At 36.6% G+C, this 23,281-nt stretch overlaps 1 protein-coding gene across 12 annotated transcripts in view; it reads right to left on the bottom strand.

Moving 5' to 3' along the window:
* The window catches only part of UBR3 (ubiquitin protein ligase E3 component n-recognin 3), a 263,282-nt gene that overhangs the window by 81,841 nt on the left and 158,160 nt on the right, over positions 1 to 23,281 (bottom strand). For 9 of the 12 annotated variants that reach the window (XR_004176549.1, XM_031651339.1, XM_031651340.1 and 6 more), the window contains 4 exons: positions 16,850 to 16,983; positions 9,764 to 9,874; positions 4,628 to 4,840; positions 2,915 to 3,051 (listed from right to left, as the gene is read on the bottom strand). Coding sequence is in view for 11 of the 12 variants with exons in the window: in XM_031651339.1 (XP_031507199.1) it covers positions 2,915 to 3,051; positions 4,628 to 4,840; positions 9,764 to 9,874; positions 16,850 to 16,983 (595 nt within the window). In the remaining variant the exon portion in view is untranslated. The remainder of the gene's footprint in view (positions 1 to 2,914; positions 3,052 to 4,627; positions 4,841 to 9,763; positions 9,875 to 16,849; positions 16,984 to 23,281) is intronic. The other 3 variants (XM_031651341.1, XM_031651344.1, XM_031651346.1) reach the window with 1 other exon arrangement.

Raw genomic sequence — 23,281 nt, 5'->3', positions numbered from 1 at the left:
ACTGACATTTGCAATAGAATGAAAATTTCGGAAATACATTAAAACTTGAATGTAATAATTTTGATTAATTTTTAAATTATTTTAAATTTGAATGGATTTTCCAACAGTTTCTTCTCTGATACCCTCAGAAAATTCTCCAAGGCTTCACCATGCAAATAAAATTTAAAAACAAAAGACATGTACTGTCTTACAAAAAAAACCAAAAAACAAAAAACTCTGAAACTCACCAGAAACACTTTGCTTCTAAATATCCAAAATTCAAACTCTCTGAAGAGCAAACAAAATTACTTATTCAGCAGGGAGAAATTCAGCTCTAAGAAATGAGGGTTGTATTCTACTCACATTACTAATACTAAATACAAATAAACGTGCAAATTCTAATGAATTATACCTTTTAAAATCACTACATTTAATTCAAAACTTAATTCAAAGTAAGTTTATTGTTAAATATTTTAAATGTTTAAATATTGCTAAATATTTTAATGTTCACCTTTTAGGAATAAATGTTATATGTTATGCATAAATAAGTTATATGTTACGCATAAAAAGCCTGGTTTCCTGTTTTGAGAAAATTACAACCTATTTAAACAGAATACAATATACTTTTTTCCTTCAATACATGTAAATTTCTGAGTCAATTTGTTTCTCTTATTTTTTATTTTTTTTAGACAGGGTTTTGCTCTGTTGCCCAAGTTGAAGTGCAGTGGCTCGATCACAGCTCACTATAGCCTTGACCTCCCATCTCTTGTAGCTCAAGCAATCAACCCATCTCAGCCTCCCACGTAGCTGGGACTACAGATGTGTGCCACCAAACCTAGCTAATTTTTTTTAAAATTATTTTTCATAGAGATAGGGTTTTACTATGTTGTCCAGGCTGGTCTCAAACTCCCAGTCTCAAGCAATCCTCCTTGGTCTCTCAAAGTGCTGAGATTATGGTGTGAGCCACCATGCCCAGCCTTTGTTTTCTTTGTAATGACTAAGTAAAACTTAGAGAAGGAATGTCGCCTCACTGGAAGAGCTCTGCAATATTTTGGGGAATTCCAAGCAAAGGATAATAAAGTTTTAAAGTGTTATATACACTCATTTTCAGAATTACTGTTTTGCTGCTTTAGAGCTTATTATTAAGTTTCAGAAAAGGATGGGGGAAGTATATTTTCTCTGTTTCTCTGTCTACACCTTAGTAAAGTATTTGACATCTGTTTCTGCTTCTCTAAAGAATAGAGAAACCAAAATGTCTTGATCCAGAAGGTCTCCCATTATTATTGCAAGCTTTTTTCTCTAAGTTACTTATAAACTTAAACCAAGAAATGAGGATCTAAAACTTCCACTAAATTATATTTAAATCAAATTGTTTGATTTATCATACTACGGGAAAATTCCAAGTACAGATTATTCCCATTCAATAAGGATTTTCTTAAAAGGTCAACTCTAATAAAATTAAAGGCATAAATACATGAGCAACATAAATGTGTGTAGGTCTGTGATCATGTATGTGTATAAATATGTATAGCAGAACTGAGTTGATCCATACTCAACCCAATCGCCTACAACGTTATAATCACAGTATCATATGGAAGTTCTGTAAAACCTTGACACCCTGGCAAAGTTAAATTATATTCAGTTTTGTTTTCACATAAAGTATCTTTTATTGCAAGAATGTAGTAACTAGTAACTCTTCAGAAACAAGATACCAAATTGTTATGTCTTCCCCAAAAACATTCTAGATAAACAAGAGGCTAGGAATATACAAACTACAAAGTTACTTTCCAATCCATTAGATCCTTTTACATCAACCCATGTCCAGTATTTGCATTCTCAGACCAACTAATGCTCCTTATCTTGAGCTCTAATTTGCTTGCTGCAATTTTTCTAAGTCTGGTTCCACTTCTCCTGGGTTCCAAAGGCTATGTATAGTTCATTTACTCTTTCGTTACCCTCTGTTCCAGGAGTGGGCCAGAGAGAATAGCCATGATTAACTATATACATAATACAACTTATAAAAGCTAAACATAGGAAAGGAAAAACGAAGGTAGCAAATTGAAAAAAACACTAAACCTTGACTCAAGAGATCCTACTCTGCCACTAACTTGCTGTATGACTTCAAGTCACATTATCTCTCTAAATCTTACCTATTACAATAATTAGATAAAACATGAAGTACGCTTCCAGAGATATTCAAGGATGTACAGAGTCAGTTTTGGCAGAATGCATTTACAAGTTCTTAGTTGTGTCTGCTTCTCCTCTATTTACTTCTTTTATGGTTCTGCATTTTCACTCAAGTTTTCCAAAATTCCCATTTAGAACTACTGCTTCTGTATTGCATACAATTAGACTAATCCTTCCTAATCTGAAAGATGAGAAACATTTACTTCTAACAGCTTTCTTGAGCCCCTTACTCACTACAAATTGAGGTTTAGAACATGCCTGATCCCTTGCTTCCTCTCCCTTATCTGATTTTTCTAAACTCCTGTCTTCTAGGCTATCGCTAGATCTTTCCAGTTTCTATTTAAAACAAAGTTCTTCTACTCCTTACTGTTCTTATTTTTCCATAAATCGAAGGGTTTAACATATTACAACGTTTTAGTTCTCAGTATTACCACTTTTTGACAGGTCTCATATATAATACATGCTTCAAGGTATATATCTGTCCCAAAATGTTAGTAACATACTTTTGCCCCATGTACTATTAATGCTTAGTAACATATATGCAAATATTTCATTAAAATAAAACCTCTTCAGGAAATAAAAGCAAGCTACACACTTATAGTTATCCTAGGAGGCACTAAAACTAGCCATAATTTCAACTGATATTAAAAATATGCAACCTTTAAATAAATAAAACAAATATTTATTAAATAATAAAATCAACTATTAATAATAAGTAAACTAAAGAGTATATACTATATATACCTACCTAGCAACAGAGTACATAAAGAGAAAATCATTGTCTGGTGAGCCCGGGGTCTTGCTATAGTCTCTATATTTCTTCTGAGTGGTATTTTTTATATCTTTCATTACAGATTCCATTTCTTTACTTAAATTTGTTTCTGACTATAAAACAATGCAAACATATATATAAAGTTTATATTCACTTTCTTTAATACTGGTCTAAAACTAGAATGTTTATTATATAAACATAGGAAATTAAAATTAAAAAGTCAAAACAGATAGAACATTATCTATTATAAATATATTTAGTATACAAAGATAAAACCAGTCAAAAAATACTCTCTTAAACAGTGATCTTTAATTCTACATTGTGACTGGTAACACTGTAATCCAACTATGAATTAACCACATAAATTATTCTAAGCCAATGAGATGATGGTATTAAAATAATATGTTAGAACAAAGTTTCCATGTCTATAAAAAACCTGACTTTCATTTAAGTTCATTTTTCAAAGAATTATATCAATGTCCCATAAGTTTAAGCATATTTTAAACACACAAGAATTAGGGTTTATAAAATTTAAAAAAGACCACAAATTCTAAAATTAGTCTTCGCTTGAGAAAGGGAATTGACAGATGACTCTACCTAGGTTTAAAGTATGCATTTCTGTTTCAAAAGTCACATATTCACAGTTTTCACAAATTTACTATATAAACCAGACACAACTGTCACTTCTCTCAGAGACCATATAATAAATCTATAATGAAGGTGAAATATTTTAAGAATTTAAAACAAACAAATCCTACTGGATGGCATAAAAGATGAGTTCCCCGCTCCAGTAGTCTGACTTGTGATGAACAGTTCAGTCAATTACACAATATTTTATCTCTCGAATACACATACACACAAATACATGTGCATATCTGTGTAAATATATCTTCTTAATCCTAATATACCTAATGGGCATATTTTTAAGTGATTAAATTGTGCTTTATATTGAGATACACACACACACAGAGTATATATAGCTTGTGTGTTTGCTTTTAAATACTTCAACTTTTTTTTTTTTTTTTTTTTGAGAAGGAGTCTCGCTCTGCTGCCCAGGCTGGAGTGCAGTGGTGATCTCAGCTCACTGCAACCTCTGGCTCCGGGGTTCAAGCGATTCTCCTGCCTCAGCCTCCCGAGTAGCTGGGATTACAGGTGTGTGCCACCCTTTCCCAGCTAATTTTTGTATTTCTAGTAGAGATGGGGTTTTGCCATGTTGGTCAGGCTGGTTTCAAACTCCTGCCCTTAAGTGATCCATCTGCCTCAGCGCCACCATGCCTGGCTAATTTTTGTATTTTTAGTAGAGATGGGGTTTTGCCATGTTGGCCAGGCTGGTCTCAAACTCCTGACTTTAAGTTATCTGTCAGCCTCAGCCTCCCAAAGTGCTGGGATTACAGGTCTGAGCCACCACGACTGGCCTCCTTCAACATCTTAAAAGAGCCTAACTATATCTAAACCTATAGGGGTTCTTGACCTAGAAGATGTATATTAAAACTAAGAATTTAGCCTAAAGAGAAGTATAGCCTTTGATAATAATTTGTTCTATTACTTTTATTTAAATATAAATAGAAGAGAACAAAACCTCTAAAAGCAATTTCTACTAAATATGTAAAAGTCCAGAGTAATTTATAAACTGAATGAAAATGAAAGCAGAAAATCAGAGCTGAGTTAACCAGGATATTTATGCCTTACACTGATGCTTACTGGGAAAGCTCCCGGTCGTCCCTGCAGCTCCTCCACTTCCTTTATGAGATCTTGTATGCTTTTGTTGCTAGGACGTTGCCAAGGGTTATTTTCCACATTGCTTCCAGGATAACATGGAAGAACACTGTTAGCAAACTGCCTACAGAGGGGACACGTGAATTCTCCTTTGTCCACTGAGAAGCCCTGAAGAACCTGATCATTCTAAAAGATGAAATAAACATACAGATGCATGATACACACATTTACAGAAAACAAAAATTACACCACCCATTTTATAGTAAATTAATAAACCATACAAAAAAGACATCTCTAATATGTCATAAAGAAATAAACAAAATCCTTCATTTAACTGTTAAAGTTCACCAAATCACTTCTTACATCATAGCAATTACATAACACTTGCCCTCACCAAAACACTGTTTAAGTATCTTACTCTTCTCTCAGTATGAAACATTCAAGTGATTATGCAATTAATCTGAAATGTGGATTTAAGATAAACAATAGTTCAAAAAACAGGTCACATTAAAGTGGGTCACCCTCCTCTTACCCCACACCCCTGTTTTCATAATCTGTAACTGACTACTGGGAAGATTATCCCAATGCTCATGTTCCTTGATCTAGGATAAATAGCTTTTGAGAGCAAATAAGCCTCAAAAAAGTAACTTCTAAGGTGTCTAACTGCTAAATACAACTGATTAGACAACTGAGTTAGTGCTCATTTCATTATATCTTGCATCTCAAGTACTTTGACTAAGAGAACTATGAATTCTATTTTTCACTTTTTGACATTAACTTTTTAAGTCCTTAAAAATGTAACAACATATCTTCCTAAATCCAATTCTACAAACATTTACTAAGCTCCTACTATGTGATAAATGCTGTGCGAGGTGATAGCATAAAGAGTTAAGATACATTTTTCCTTCTTAAGGTGCTCACAATTTAAAAGCAAAATCAGGCAAATAAATTATAGTGCGATAAATGCCAACAACAGAGAAGCCTTCCCAGAGAAGATTTGTGAGCTAAGTTTTAAAAATACACAAAAAAGAGAGTGCTAAAAATTGGGGCAATGGTCCTGATCACAGAACATTCTGTGATAAGCTTCTTGGCAGCCTTAATTCTAAAGAATGCTAGATACTCTTTTTTGCTATAACTGAAGCTAGGTTCTCTACTGAAGCACCCCCCAGAAACCCTCTCAACTCACCTTCCTACATCTCTCACATCTCAGCACCCTCTGGTGCTGGCCCGAGATCATTACTCTTGCATTCCCTTGTATTTGTGGCTCATGTCATTTAGCAATACTATCCTTTTCCTTCCTTTTCACTGCCACCTACTGCCCGCAACCACTGAAGACTTTGGTACCTTGATACGTTTTCCTCATCACTCCAAGTCCTGCATCTTCCTATGCAGTTTCACTATATATGTATACAACCAATCTTATACCTCAGTCCTTCAGCTCCTTAACCTCATCAGCGCCTATAGTTTTGGCCTTCACTCTACTCCAGCACCTGTTACCATAACAATATCCTTGTCCTGTAATAACTCAAAATTACTCGTGATCTGAAAATATTAAATCTAAACATCTTATATTCTGACTACCAACTTCCACCTCCTTTATTTCCCTTCTTTTTCTCCTAGTTCATCAGGTTTTTCCTATCCCATCTGCACACCATTGTCTACCACTTCAAAAACTCATGGCAATACTTCCCACTTGCCCTCCATGTGTCCTTTCATCATTCACACCAAACAAAGCCTTCATACTAAATTAATCCAATGTATGCCTTCTCCAATTCTGCACTCAAACTGAGTGTTGTCAGAGAAAAATGAAATGCCTTCTTGCTACAAACTGTTTCCAACCTCAACTTTGTCCTGCATACTGCCTGGCACTTTCTCCACATCCTAGGAAGCACTCTCTCATCCAATCCCAGAGTGGTTTTTCTGTTTTTGTTTATTTATTTTTTATTTATTTTTTTATTTTTTGACATGGAGTTTTGCTTTTGTTGCCCAGGCTGGAGTGCAATGGCGCAATCTCAGTTCACTGCAACCTCCGCCTCCCAGGTTTAAGCAATTCTCCTGCCTCAGCCTCCCGAGTAGCTGGGATTACAGGGGCTCGCCACCATGCCCAACTAATTTTTGTATTTTTAGTAGAGATGGGGTTTCACCATGTTGGCCAGGCTGATCTCAAACTCCTGACCTCAGGTGATCAGCACGCCTCGGCCTCCCAAAGTGCTGAAATTACAGGCATGAGCCACCGTACCTGGCCCCCAAAGTGGTTTTTCAAACCACCTCCTCACCTGCCAAGTCACTCACCTTCCCCACCCCTGTTCCCTTTACTCTAGGAGCATAAGGTTACACCTCATATCTCAGAGAGAAGAGCCTCATAGCAACTCCTTCCATATCCTGCCCATCTCCCATCACAAATATATAATTAATTAACCCCATCAATCCTTCCACCTACTTTCTTCTTTCTGTCCCCTTTACTAATTTCTCTCCTAAGTAGTCTCCCAAACATACCACTACATGACCTAATGCGTCTAGTGTCTAATGTCTAATTTGAGACTTTGTTATTTCCAATCAAAATCTTTCAGTGTCATCATCACCTCCCACCTTGATTCCTTCTTCCCCCTCATGCTCCACAAGACTGTCCTTCTAAATATATTTCAAATCTATATTCTCTTCTCCATTTTCATAAACATGAGTAAGTCCAAGCCCCTACCACATTCTTTCTTACTTTTCTGCAATCCCCCTTCTACACAACTGTCACAATGACTCTTCTGGACATTTTATATTTCTGCTTAAGTCTTTAATGGCTTTCTCTAAGGAATCTATATAAAGTCCAAATTCTTTAAATGGACCAGAAGGTCCCTTACAATGTAAACCTTAATTACTCATTCTGTCTCATCTCTCATCACTCAAGCGCCTTACTCCATCAAAATGTTCTGGCACCTGGCAGATGTTCCAGTAAGACTCTGTGTATACCTAACATTTAGCACGCATACTGTAACTGTTTACTTGTCTCTCTTACGTAATACATATTAAACTCATTGAGGGAAGGAACTGTGCCTTATGTACCATTGTATCCACAATGATTATCACAGCATCTGGAACACTGTAGATACTGAATAAATATTTACTGAAAGAATACTTGAATACAGGGATATGAAAAATGCATAATGTGCTTAAGGAACTAGTAATTAGCTTATTAATGTTGAATTGATGGAAGACAACACTAAAGCAATAGGCAAGTCCAGATCCTGGAGTACCTGAATGCCATTCAGAGAATAGTGAACTTTATCCTATCAGGAGGAAGACAGCAAGAGATTTTAAGCCAACAACACATATTGTCGATTTAAATTTTAGAAAGCTCAATGTAGTAAATAAATTACACCTGGAGTAAGGAAATCAATAAGAAAGCAATTCCTATAATCAAAGGAAGGCATACACAAAAAAGTAGCAGTGGGATTAATGAAGGTAGAATATAGTCAAGTGAGGTTTAGAAGGCAGAATCAATAGAATTTTGGTAAGGGACTGAAAGTGAGAGGTGAAGAACAGGAAGGAAAAAAGAGATATCTACTGCTTCTGAGTTAGGAATATGGGAATATAGTAGACCTGTATTTAAGAAGTTGCTTTTAAGAAGTTGCACTGCTTGAACTCAGGAGTGTAAGGCTTCAGTGAGCTATGATCTAGCCACTGCACTCCATCCTTGGGAAACAGAGTGAGACCCCATCTCAAAAAAAATAAATAAATAAAATAAAAGTTACACTGAAGGAGAAAGAGAAGTCTTCAGCTATAGGAAAATAAGAAAATGTAATGTCCAGGGAAGGATTCTGAATGGGAGAGGTTTGAACTCAGCTCCTGATGAGCTGAGAAGGGGCAGAAGAGGCAGAAAAACTGAAAATACAGAAGAAAAAGAGGTTACCTACTGATGAATCAAGGCCCCTGAGGTGTTGGGGAGAAAGGTCTACCAGAGCTCAGGCAGAAAAGTTATTCCTGAACAGAAGAAAGGCTATAGTACTACCTCAAAGAGTAGCAAAGAAAAGACTGGTTGGGATGTTGGACTCATTTATCAGGGAATAGAAAAGCAAGACAGGAATCTAAGAGAATGTGACAACAGACACTGTTTTCTTCATGACAAAGGAAGAGACCGAATCTATTAAGAGGAAATGAATCTTGGGGAGGCAAAGGTTTGGAATAGCTGCTGAGGAAAACAGGAGAAGGAACTGATCAAAGACAGGTAAATGAATTAATAGGTAGTATTTACAGCCCATAACTCTAGTCTAAGCCACTGTTATAGGAAGCCACAAGTTTGTGATAATAACCATTCACCTAGTTTTATGACTTTTCTAGCTGGGATAGCTGACTGGGTCTAAAGTCAAAGGAGGTTGATTAAATGAGATTCACAAGAACAGAATGGGTATAGTACAAGAAAGAGAGGATAGCAAAGAGCTAATACACTAGGAAAAAATTCAAAGGGTTAAAGGACTATAGATCTCGATGTCAGAGGCAAATCACAATAATGAGAGTGAAGACAAGAGAACTTATGTGATAATCGTAAGATGATATGGTAGGATATTAAAGCTTAATATTTCAGAGAGAGTAGCAGAGTCTAAAGTGCAGCCATGGAAGTCAGTTGCTGAAGTGAAAAAAATTTTTCTTTTTTTTTTTTGAGATGGAGTCTTGCTCTGTTGCCCAGGCTGGAGGGCAGTGGTGCAATCTCAGTTCACTGCAACCTCTGCCTCAGCCTTCCGAGTAGCTTGGATTACAAGTGCACACCACCATGCCCAGCTAATTTTTGTGTTTTTAGTAGAGACAGGGTTTTGCCAGGTTGGCCAGGTGGCCACATTGGCCAGGCTGGTCTCGAACTCCCGACCTCAAGTGATCTGTCCACCTCGGCCTCCCAAAGTGCTGGGATTACAGGCATGAGCCACTGCATTCAGCCAGCTGCTAAAATGAAATTTAAAATTAAAATCCTTGAAGTTGAACAGGTCTGTGTTAAAGTGAGACTGGATAGTTTACACGATGATCAAAACCACCTAAAAAGATGAGCTGGAATTGGGATGTATATACTATACAAAGATTTAATACCTGGAAAGATACATGCAACTTTAAAAAATTTTTGCAACTTACCCGTAATGATTCCATGTAAGATTTATGACAATCTATATGTAATGTGTGACCACAGGTTTGTACATAAACACCTCCTTCCCAGCCAATTGATACTGCCAAGAGACATGAACTCTTCAAAATAAAAAGAAGACAAATACAATTAATTTTAAAGTATAAACATATTTAAATATTAATATGGCCGCATAAACCTCTGCATGATTTTCTATTTTTATATTAACGTGAAGTTTCTATTTTTGTGGTATCAATTAATGCCTGACTAGTCTTAAGACATTATCTTTAAAATTGGAATACCATGAAGTTGCAGCTCCCAAACTTCTATACTCATAATGAAAGAGAATATTATGAATTAGCCTTTGTCCGCTCCATAAAATATATGCTCTCAATATTACACTATAGTTCAGTATGAACTATACTGTTGCTGAGATTAAGTATGGTACTTAATCTCTCTCTGATTTCTGACATTAACAATTTACTTGTTGAAACGCCTACTTTCCTCTGGTTTAATGCTACTCTCTCTTGGTTTTGTTCCTGCCTCTTTAACTGCTTTTCTCAGCCTTCCTTCTAAGGATCTTTTTTTCTTCACTACTCCTTCAATGTCTATTCCTCTACTCCTCAAGGTTCTATTCTCAGTGCTACTCTCTTCTCATTAAACTATTTTTCCTAGTGATTTAAGTAGTAATTTCGACTACACCGTAAGCTTAGATCCCTTGCCTGACTGTTAGATACAAGTACTTATGCCACTCAGAAATCTCCAGTTTAATGTCCCCCAGAAAATATAAACTCAATGTGCCAAAAATGTAAATTGTTAGCTTCTCCATGAATCATTTCCTTCCTCTTGGTTCAATAACTCCACAATCTATTTAGTCACCACTCAGAAAGCCAAGAGTCATTCTGTATCACACTCTTACCTTCATACCACAGTATCAGTTCCCAAATCATATGGATTCTGTGTCCTAAATAACTCATGATTTTGGTCTTTCCTCTTCTTTTCCACTACATAATATTCAAGTCTATATCCCACAGACTGGGAGAAGGGGTTCTTAAAACAGTTTCTTAATTCGTCTCCTTAACTCAAGTTTGTTCTGATGTACCCTCCATACATCTTTATAAAGTATAAATCTACTCACAAGAATAACCCAAAAACATGCCTTAATATTTACAAGGTCTTAATATAATATACAATAAAGAAGGGACCTAGACTATATAAGCAAACTACAATCCTTTCCAAATTTGTGTTTTTGTTTTTTGAGGTTTTTTTTTTTTTGAGATTGAGTTTCACTCTTGTTGCCCAGGCTGGAGTGTAATGGCGCAATCTTGGCTCACCACAACCTCCGCCTCCTGGATTCAAGTAATTCTCCTGCCTCAGCCTCCCGAGTAGCTGGGATTACAGGCATGTGCCACCACACCTGGCTAATTTTGTATTTTTAGTACAGATGGAGTTTCTCCATGTTGATCAGGCTGGTCTCACCTCAGGGAGTGATCCGCCCACCTCTGCCTCCCAAAGTGCTGGGATTATAGGCATGAGCCATCATGCCTGGCTCCAGATTTGTTTTAAAGGTTTCTTTCTCTCATCTTTCCTTTCTCTTTTACATCTTCAACTTCTCTTTCATTGCTAATTCCTTCCTCTAAACTTATAAATAGGTGGAAGACTTTTTCTCCTAAAATCTCTTCCTTAGAATTTTCATCAATTGGCCTCTGAATAGCATTTGGGCCTAAACTTGAATTCATTTTCTACTATCTATAGTAAATAGATGGGTGGGCCAGAGCAATGTGAAAGCATAAGATCTAACAGGAGTGGCAGCATATGATGAAAGATTTGAAAGCCATCAAACAAGCATGTACTTACATGCTTAAAAACCTGAGTCAACCTTTAAATTTTATTTTTATAATGTAAGATGACCAATGATCTTTAAATGACAGTAAAGTTCCGATATTAAATCAAGACTCTTCATGAGTATCTAAAGTTGAAAGTACTGTGTATTACATAGTACAAAAGGACTTCCCAGCCAATTTAAAGATGTGAAGCAGCATAAATCAAATACAGCTGGTTAGCAGGCTTCCGTTACAAATGAGAAAAACAACAGGAGCCCTGCTCATCCTTGTTTTACATTTTGGAGCTGCTTGAAATTGAAGCAGATTTTGGTGTTAGATCATTTAGAATGATTGGTAGTCAGTTAATAAACCAGTTGCTCTCTTTGGCACTATACTACAAAAAGGCAATTAATCTGTATTTTTAATAAAAATGGTTAGCTTTTAAAACTGGAAACAATGAATCATTTGTCTATACAACTTTTAGATGTTTGAGTTTGACAGTCAAAAAATGCAGGGTAACATTTAATAATGTGAGACTAGTATTTTAGGGAGACCTCAAGTATCCACCACTGTGCTAAGTGCCTAACACTGAAATGTCACAACCTCAATAATTACTAAAACCTAATACAGTAGCTGGAGTTACCCCTTTTTACAAGAGAGGAATGATAACTTTAGTAAGATCACTAAGTTATAAGTTCAAATCCAAGTCTATCTAACTCCAAAGATCAGGTTCCTTCTCTCTGTTGTGTCATATTTCCCATGTGTTACACTTCCAGTTTCTACAGTGAATGCACTGTCTTACATAACTAATATTCTACATGTCAATTCTGTAAAATGCATGCATTTAATCTGAAGACAGTAGAATCTACAGTCTAATCCTATAATCAGTATCAGTGCCTACTGATGGTCATTCTTCTGCTCTATACAGTCTGGTCCAGCTACCACTCTGGTACTCTTATGTTTAGAGTAATTCAGGAAGAAACCCAGTAAGCATCTACAACACACATAGCATGTGCTAGCCTCTGAATCAACATGAGGCACAGCTCTGGACCTTCAGAGGTATGCAGTCTAGGGAATATGCCATATATACATCAAACAGGTCTTATAAAAGCATACAAAAGTAGCCGGGCACGGTGGCTCAAGCCTGTAATCCCAGCACTTTGGGAGGCCGAGGCGGGTGGATCACGAGGTCAGGAGATCGAGACCATCCTGGCTAACATGGTGAAACCCCGTCTCTACTAAAAATACAAAAAACTAGCCGGGCGTGGTGGCGGGCGCCTGTAGTCCCAGCTACTCGGAGGCTGAGGCAGGAGAATGGCGTGAACCTGGGAGGCGGAGCTTGCAGTGAGCCGAGATCGCCACTGTACTCCAGCCTGGGTGACACAGCGCGAGACTCCGTCTCAAAAAAAAAAAAAAAAAAAAAAAAAAGCATACAAAAGTAATGATGTAGGAATACAAACCTCACAATCACTAACAGAAACACAACAGAGTATAATCCAACTCAGATTTCAGCTCAGAGACTTTTTATTAAAAATATTTTTTTCTAGAAATGAATAATTACTCTGGCTGCAAAAAAGAGATACCCTCCCTTTTTGCTCCCATTTATTAGATCATCTCTTTCCTCAAAATTATGATGCTCTTAGGTCTAGGTTTATTTTGATTGATTTTTTTTTTAAGTTTTCTATTTGGTGTTGGGATTCATCTTTACCTGTTTACTCTAAAGTAATTTAAAATGATAAAAATTAAAACCAGGATTATTGATAGTGGCAGGAGACAGACAAATTCCTAGGTAGACAGGGCCAGGTCCCTGGTGAAATCCAACCTTCAAACCACAGACAATTTAAAGTCTGAAAACCAGTTGCAGTTTCAGGTAGAGTCCATGACTGGAGTGAGAACTTCCTCGAAGCCTTATAGCCAATCAAATAGTGCTGCTTTTATCAGGTCCACACATGGACCATTCAGCACACACTCCCCCATTCTGAGACCATAAAAACCACAGATTCAGTCACACAGGCAGCTACGCGTTTTCAGGCCCCCTCTCTTGTTGTTGAGATCTTTCCTGTCACTTGATAAAATTCTTCTCTGCCTTGCTCACTCTCTGGTGTCCGTGTACTTCATTCTTCTTGGTTGTGGGACAAGAACCTACCCACCAAATGGCAGGGGCAAAAAGGGCTGTAACACATTCCTGGCCGACTCACAGAGCTGTGGGTAGCAGGAATGAAAAGAGTTGTGACACGCTCCCATTCACTGGACTACGGGAGTGAAGAGCTGCAACCCTTCTGGGGGCCCAGACCTCGGCACTCCCCAAGCAGAAGCTGTGGCACTCCCTTGGGGCTCTGCGGTTGCTGGTGTCTCTGAGTTTTTGGGTGCCACTGCATCCCCGTCATTTGAATGCTGGCACCCAGCCACAGAAGCTGCTTGCAGCACACCTAGCCCCACCACAGGCAGAGCTTGGAGCTGCAATGGTTGAGGGATCCAGACTAGGGAGCGAGCTAAGCATGGCCCGCCAGCCAGCCTGGGTAGAGTGAGCCCAGTGGGCCCTAGTGAAGCCCAGGCAGAGGTGCCACCTAGTGAAGTGGCACCAAAAGAATCCGGTGTCATTATGACAAGAAAATAAAGTCTAAATAAGGTGGCAGTAAATTTCTGCAAAAGCAGAACTTAGCATCATTTCCCAATTTTCCTTGAAAATAAAATATTTATTGGTCTCTGATTAATAAAGTAATATACGTATCCTGTAAAAAAAAATCCAAAGCAAGCCAGGTGCAGTGGCTCACGCCTGTAATCCCAACACTTTGGGAGGCCAAAGCGGGCAGATCACAAGGTCAAGAGATCGAGACCATACTGGCCAACATGGTGAAATCCTGTCTCTACTAAAAATATAAAAAATTAGCCGGGTGTGGTGGCGGGCACCTGTAGTCCCAGCTACTCAGTAGGCTGAGGCAGAGGAATCATTTGAATACAGGCCCTGGGAGACAGAGGTTGCAGTGAGCCGAGATCACACCACTGCACTCCAGCCTGGAGACAGAGTGAGACGCCATCTCAAAAAAAAAAAAGTCCAAAGCAATAAAGAACAAAGTGTGAAAATATGTATGTGTGTGCACATACATGTATTTATACACATGCACATACAGATACTGCTACAAAATAACCATAATTTCATTTTAAAGTCTCTGAAAATATATGGAAGCATGACCCTTACTACCTAACCCAAACTGCCTAACAGGCCTAACCTAGCCTTCCTAAATGGGATAGCTTGAATATTTAAAACATCACTTTACATTTATATTGACCTGTATTATATGCAGGGTGACCTATATGCAGAGTGAACTCTAACCTGGTGATTACTGCATGAAAGATCATTATCAGCCCTATTTTACAGATGAGGAAATTGAGTCTCAGGCCACTTAAGGGATTTGGCCAAGCTCACATTGCTCAGAAATGGCAGAATCAGGACCAAACCCAGTTTTTCTAGTCTAGGATTCTTTCTGATCTACACAATACCTCCCTGTAGGTCCATCAGCTCCTGCAGAAGCCACCAGAAACCTTCTTGTCAGTCTAGCATATTAAGGAACCAGACTCTACTCTGGCTCTTACCATCACTAGGTCAGTTCTTATTTATTCTGATTATGTATTCTGTCTTCCACTTATCTTACTAATTTCTTCCACTTCAATGGATTTATGGGCGAGAAAGTTCTATTTGGAAATCTATCCATATAATCATCTCATACAGTTAACTAAAAATGTTTTACTTTATATTTTAAGCTTATATCTTATCTTTATTTAATTCAAGACACAGTAGATTTAAAAAACTACAACAGGAGAAAGGAAACCCCATTTGATAATCCACTCAGGAAACATCAAAAGGAATACAGAAATTTTAAAAAGACGTTAACAATGCTGCTGCTACTAAAGTTTATCTTGAAAGCCTTCAGATACTTATGAGTTCCAGAATCCCTAAATGCAAAACACTTAAAAAAACTACCAAGTTTATAAGAAGTCACAGCAGATATGAATCAAATCCATCCTTACTTTACATTTTAAAAGTATCATAATGAAATTTTATTACATATCTTTAAATGAAAGTAAAAGAGGGAGGCAAAAATCTTCATACAATATTCCCACCATAATAAAAGTTTCCAAAGAGTTAATACATTAAGTCCTCACTTAATGTTATCAATAGGTTCTTGGAAACTGTGACTTTAAGCAAATTATGTGGAACAAAACTAATTTAACCACAGGCTAACTGATATAAACAAGAGTTAAATTCCTATAGTATATTTCTGATTACAAAAACATCATCATAACTTCTAAAGACCCAAAACATTTCTAATATGAAACACTGAAATGAATGCAGAGTATTTGAGAAAGGTTAATAGAAACAAGAAAACGATTTACCCAGTTTTTAACAAAACAATGAGTACTGTGAGTAGTAGTGGTGATGGGTTAAATTAAGGAATAAGTGTTTGCAAAGTGAAAATCGTTAAAGAGTACTTCCTATTACCATGCAATTTAAAAACAAACAATAACAAATATGCAGGTTCACTGAGCCCTTTCATACCACATCGTTATTATGCAGTTGTATAATTATCATATGCTTTATAAATTTTTACTTTATCATACACTTTGTAAATTTATAAATTAAAAAAAAAAAATGTTTTCATTATTTCATTCATTTTCCAACCTACTTATTCTAGTTCACAGTCATAGGTGGCTGGAGCCTAATCCAGCTCAGAGCACAAGGCAGGAATTGACCCTGGGCAGGACACCATCCCATGGCAGGACATACTCACATCCACACCCATACTCACTCATACCAGGACAATTTAGACATGCCAATTAACCTAATGTGCAGCACATCTTTGGGAAGTAGGAAGAACTGGAATACCCAGACAAAACCCATAAAGACATGGGGAGAACACACAAATTCCACACTGACAGTGGCCCCGGTAGGGAATTTTTTTCTCATCAACATTATAACAAAACAATGTTGAAAGAAACATCATTATTTAAGGATCTGCTGTACTCATCATTCCACTTAATTGAATGTGTGTATCACACAATAAACAACATTTAAAACAAAGGTATCACATTTATTATCTGAAATGTTTATTAACAGATTTCCATTTCTTTCTATCCACATATTAATTTTTTTCTAATAAACTTTCAAATTTAACATCAAAATGCCATTTTGGTAAAAGACATATAAAATTCTGGAGGGAAATAACCAACCATCAACTTGGCAGACAAAAGTACTATTTTATAAAGAGTACTTACATCCTTAAAATAACGCTGTAATAATGAAAGCCTCACGTCATGAACGGCTGCACAGGTATCCCAAGGGTAAATCTGCTCCTCTTCAGTGATTGGCAACTTTTTTGGCTCAACATTGTCACGGCACTGCCCCAAAACTACATTAACAGATAAAAGCTCATTAATCAAAAATAATCAATGCCATAGATCTGTAACTCCAAGAAAAGCTGAGTTATTTACCACAAGCAACTCAAATTTTTTCACTATTAGAAATTTTTAAAGACTCCTCAAAAAAGTGGTATTCTAGTTTTCTTCTACAGGCTAAATGAAGCTTCAAATATGCCAATATTTACTTTAAAAAATAACACTGAACTATGATTATAAACTCAAAATGGATGGATGGATGGATTGATGGGTTCCTAAATCTGTCCACTGAAAAAATCTAGATGATATAACTCTCTAGTATTCACAAACTTTATTTCTAAATATACTATTTCTCACTAAAAGGAAGAAGAGATCCATGGAGAAACAGCTGAGTCCAGGGTTGGGGAAAAGTGCAAGTTGACCCCAGAAGGATGTGTGATTAAAAAGAGCAAGTAAGGGTTCAAACACTGAGGGAGCAGATTTATAAGGACCTGGAGTTCTGACTGGTAAAATTTGAGAAAAGTTGAGTATTAAAAAGAATAATAATAGTAATAGATAATACAATACGTTCACTGACCCAGGCAAGGAAAATGAAATAAAAGAGTAAAAGGGTGAGTAGAGTCTTAATGTATCATCCTATAGATTACCTACTACCTTACCCAAGTGATCAAACTTGATTGGCACCACCAATAATAGGACAAATTGACACAGTGGACCTCCTGATGTAATGCTATTCAAAGGAACATCACCTGTGTAATACCCTTGCCAAAACTGTTTAACTTCAATCTAGTAACAAGGAAATAATCACACAAATCCAGATTCTGAGATATTCTATGGAACAACCAACCTGGACTCTGAAACTTTAAAAAGGGGCTAGAGAAACTGTTCTAAAGTACAGGAGAATAACAAGAAATGACAATGAAAAACAATACATGATCTTTTATTCAATTGTGAATCAAGAAATATCTGCTATAAAAATATTACTGACTCTGACCATAAAAAAATGATGTAAGTGGATATGTGTATAAGTTAATCAGCCTGATTAATGGCAAAGTGGCATGTATGTTAATTAGCTTGGCTTAACCATTCCACAATGTATACATATCAAAATACCATATCATTTATGTACCCCATAAATATGTACAATTTTTATTTATCAAGTAAATAAGAAACACAAAAAATATTGCAGGGACAACTGAGAGAATCTGAATATAAACAATATTTGATGTTAATAATGTTACATTTCTTAGGAATGATAATGGTACTATAATTATGTAAAAGAATATCCTTGGGCTGGGTGTGGTGGCTCATGCCTGTAAACCCAGTACTTTGGGAGACCAAGGTGGACAGATCACTTGAGGCCAGGAGTTCAAGACCAGCCTGGCTAACATGACAAAACCCCGTCTCTAATAAAAATATAAAATTTAGCTGGGTATGGTGGTGCATGCCTGTGATCCCAGCTACTTGAGAGGCTGAGGCATGAGAATTGTTTGAGCCTGGGAGGCTGGGGTTGCAGTGAGCTGAGAGCACACCACTGCACTCCAGCCTGAGCAACAGAGAGAGACTCTGTCTCAAAATATATATAAGAAAAATTTTAAAAAGAGTATCCTTGTTCTTAGGAGTTATATTCTAAAGTATTTACAGATAAAATATCACGATGTGTGCATCAGAAGAGCTGCTCTTTAAAACGGGAATAATATTAGGTGTATCACTGTGGGCCCTAAGTTTTGGAGGGATTTATAACAGCAACAGAAGAGACAAAAGCTGATAGATGCTACCAGCTAAAACATAATTACCATGATGCATAATCCTCTTAATATGCTGCTGCATTCAATTTGCTAGAATTCTGTTGAGAATTTTTGAATGTATATTCATAAGAGATATTGGTCTACTGTTTTCCTGTGTTATCTTTATCTGGCTTTGGTATCAAAACTAGCCTCATAGAATGAGTTAGGAAGTGTTCACTCCTCTTTATTTTTTGGACAAGTTTGAGAAGCACTGGTGTTAATTCTTTAAATGACTGATATAATTCACCAGTGAAGCCATCTGGTCCTGTGCTTTTCATTGTCAGATTTTTTTAAATTACTGAATCAATCTTTTTATGTGTTACAAATATGTTCAAATTTTTTATTACTTCTTGGGTCCATTTGGTAGTTTGTATATTTCTAGGAAATCATTTATTTAATCCATGTCATATAATTTTTTGGCATAAATTGGTCATAGTATTCTCCTATAATCCTTTTTATTTCTGTGAGGTCTGTAGTAAAGTCAACAATTTCATTTCCAATTTTAGTTATTTGAATCGTTTTTAATGTATGCATTTACAGCTGTAAATTTCCCCATTTTCACTGCATTCTAAAGGTTTAGGTATGTTGTATTTTCTTTTTTTTTTTTTTTTTTTTGAGACGGAGTCTCGCTGTGCTCCCAGGCTGGAGTGCAGTGGCCTGATCTCGACTCACTGCAAGCTCTGCCTCCCGGGTTCACGCCATTCTCCCGCCTCAGCCTCCCAAGTAGCTGAGACTACAGGCGCCCGCCACCACGCCCGGCTAGTTTTTTGTATTTTCAGTAGAGACGGGGTTTCACCATGTTAGCCAGGATAGTCTCGATCTCCTGACCTCGTGATCCACCCGCCTCGGCCTCCCAAAGTGCTGGGATTACAGGCTTGAGCCACCGCGCCCGGCCGGTATGTTGTATTTTCATTTTCCTTCACCTCAAAGTGTTTTCTAATTTCGTTTGTAATTTCTTCTTTGGCCCATTGGTTGTTTAAGAGTATGTTGTTTTAGGTTGGATGCGGTGGCTCACACCTGTAATCCCAGCACTTTGGGAGGCCGAGGCGGGCGGATCACAAAGTCAGGAGATCGAGATCATCCTGGCTAACACGGTGAAACACCATCTCTACTAAAAATACAAAAAAATTAGCCAGGCATGGTGGCAGGCGCCTGTAGTCCCAGCTACTGGGGAGGCTGAGGCAGGAGAATGGTGTGAACCCAGGAGACAGAGCTTGCAGTGAACCAAGACTATGCCACTGCACTCCAGCCTGGGTGACAGAGCGAGACTCCATCTCAAAAAAATAAAATAAAATAAAGAGTATGTTGTTTAATTTCCACATACTTGTGAATTTCCCAGGTTTCCTTTTGTTATTCATAGCTAGTTTCATTCCATTATGACCACAGACAATTTTTTGAATAATTTCAATCTTTTAAAATGTTATTGAGGCTTGTTTTGTGGCCTAACATATGGTCTACCTAGGATAATGTTCCATATACCATTGAGAAAAATATATATTCCACTGTTCTTGGGTGGAGTGTTCTATATAAGTCTGTTCGGTCTAGCTGTTTTATAGTGTTGCTCAAGTATTCAGTTTCCTTTCTGATCTTCTGTCTAGTTGTTCTATCAATTAAAGTCTCCAACTATTATTTTAGAAGTATCTATTTCTTCCTTCAGTTCTGTCCATTTTTGCTTCATTCATTGGGGGCTCTGTTGTTTGGAGCATATATGTCTATAATATCTTCATGATGGATTGGCTGTTTATCTATATAATCTCCTTCTTTGTCTCTTGTAACAATTCTTAACTTACAGTTTATTTTGTCTCATAGTATAACCACCCCAGCTCTCTTTTGGTTACTATTTGCATGGAATCTCTTCCCATCCTTTCACTTTCAACTTATTGTGTCTCTGGATCTAAAGTGAATCTCTTGTAGCATCACATTTTTAAAAATTCATTCTGTCAACCTCTGCCTTTTACCTGGGCAGTTTAATGCATTTATATTTTAAGTAATTACTAACTTTAAAAAAATTAATCCATTTTGCTATTTTCTATTTCTTCTTTAATTGATTACTGACTTTTTTTGTAATTAATTGACTTTTCTGGTATAAAATTTTGATCCCCTTCTCTTTTCTTGTGTGTGTGTGTGTGTGTGTAACTTTTTTTTTAACAGTGTTTACCCTGGGGATTAGAATTAACATCTCCACTTTGTAACAAACAAATTTAAATATCTACTTTATTTCAGAAGTATACAAAAACTGCTCCATCCCCCTTCCCTTTATGTTTTTATCTCAATGCCTACACTCTTCCACAAACAAGAACATTATTATTTGATTTACAAATCTAGATATGCAGTTCTATCCAGATTTGCTTTCTTTTTATTATATATATTTTTGAAGTGCTATCACAACTAACTTTGCACTTTCTGAATCTTTGCAACTTTGGACTTTCTGAATCTTTGCAAAGAATGTAGGGTTTAGTAAAAGGAAAAGACTATACAATATTATATTCTTCTCCTATGGCGAACTGAAGCTCCCCAGATCAGTAATGCTTACAACAGGCATTCTGAGCAATAGTGAGATAGCACATAAATTAATATCTTTCCATGTAGATAAATGTACTTAAAGGCCCTTAATTTGAGCAGTGTTTTGAAGGGTTTCTAATCAAAAGTCTATAATTTAGCACAAATCAAATATCAAAATAAAGAGATAAAAGCATGAGACTTTTAATACATGGTTTGAAGAACACGGCAATAAAGTATCAGTGAACACTAAAAGATCTAGAACAATAAGCACACCGAGCATCCAGACTTTTGTCTCTAAATACCATTTCCCACTAAAAAGAAACTAATGCTTCTTTGAGAGACTGCTGATTTCAGGGCAGGAAATGTATAAGATAAATTTATTGTAACTAGCCACACCAAAAAATGTAGAAAGACCCAAGGCTACTCTAGGCTTGTGTCAAAAGAACTCAGGAGACAACTCGAATAAGCTCTCAGTGAACAAAGATGGAAGAACATGAGCATCAACAAGAAAGTAACTACAGAGTTATGAACAGAGTTCATAATGATTAAAAACAGAGTTCATTAATGATACCTAAAAGTACTAATTATCTTTAGAAAATGATTTTTAAACCCCACTATCTCAATACTTTGAGCACCTATAAATAAAAGGAAAGAATACTGTGTCTACCCTGCCTTTCCTGCGCAATCTGTATCTCGGAGTAACAAAAAAAAGGTGATGAAGCAAAATTCCTTTAATGAAGTATATGTCAGCTAATAAACAACAACAAAAAAAAAACATGAAAGAGATTTGTAATCTCTGATCACCTGATGGATTTAGACAGTAATCATCATTTGCTACTAATCTCACAGAGAGAAAACAGAGGGAACAGAGGAATATGTTAAACATCACAGCAACATTCAGAAAAATCCAAATTGGTTTTCAATGATCCAATTTCTTTAAAAAAGTAAAATGATGGGAGGAGGGGGTAAAGATAGAGGGAGAGTGGATCTATTAATTAAAAGACCACAAAGGAACACTACAACTATAAATAAATTAAGCAAAATAAATAAATAAATAGAGACAATGGGGAAATTTTAAACACTGACTGGATGTTTGATGATATTGGAGAATGTATTTAGGACTGACTGTGGTTATGTTTAAAAAACAAGACCTTTCTTTTTAACAGAAACACTGAAATTTTTACAGATGAAATTATACAATGTCTGAAATCTGCTTCGAAATAATTCTAATAAGGAGGGAACAAATGAAATAAGATTAGCCAGAAATTAATCACTGTTGAAGATAAATGGGGACATGTGGGTTCACTTTGCACATCTCTTTAGCATACTGTCAAAAATGTTCCATATTCAAATCTAAAAAGAAAAGAGAAGAAATGAATCAAAATAAATAAGCCCAGAGAAAAAAGGGAGAAAGTATCAATGGGTGGATAAGGTTCAGATGGTAAAGAAGGAAACAGCTACACAATTCACCTGGTATACTAAAATCATTCCTGAAATTTAATACTCTTTAATGCCAGTTTCTTTTTTTTTTTTTTTTAATTTTTTTTAAGATAGGGTCTTACTCCATCACCCAGGCTAGAGTGCAGTGGTGCAATCTCAGCTCACTGCAACCTCGACCTCTTGGGCTCAGGCAAGCCTCCCACCTTAGCCTCCCGAGTAGCTGGGACCACAGGTGCATGTCACCACACCTGTTTAATTTTACTTTTTGTAGAGACAGGGTCTTACTGTGTTGCCCAGGCTGGTCTTGAACTCCTAGACTCAAGCAATCCTCCAGCCTTGGCTTCCCAAAGTGCTGGAATTACAGGTGTGAACCACTGTGTCCTGGCAATATTAGTTTCTTATTTTTTTCCCTTCTATCTCTAAGAGATAAGGCAGCTACAGTATAGTGGAATTGTCTAGTATCTATTTATCTAGCTAGCGTATACTACTGTTTAAAAGAGACTTTAAAAACTAACAGACCAAATAAACTTAAAAATATAAAATAATGAACAAATAAAAGCTTAAAACAAAAACATAAGTTTCA

The sequence above is a fragment of the Papio anubis genome, chromosome 10 (assembly GCF_008728515.1).
Source record: "Papio anubis isolate 15944 chromosome 10, Panubis1.0, whole genome shotgun sequence".
Classification (NCBI taxonomy): Eukaryota; Metazoa; Chordata; class Mammalia; order Primates; family Cercopithecidae; genus Papio; species Papio anubis.
The sequence above is the reverse complement of the archived record's forward strand: the minus strand, read 5'-3'. Positions and strand labels throughout refer to the sequence as shown.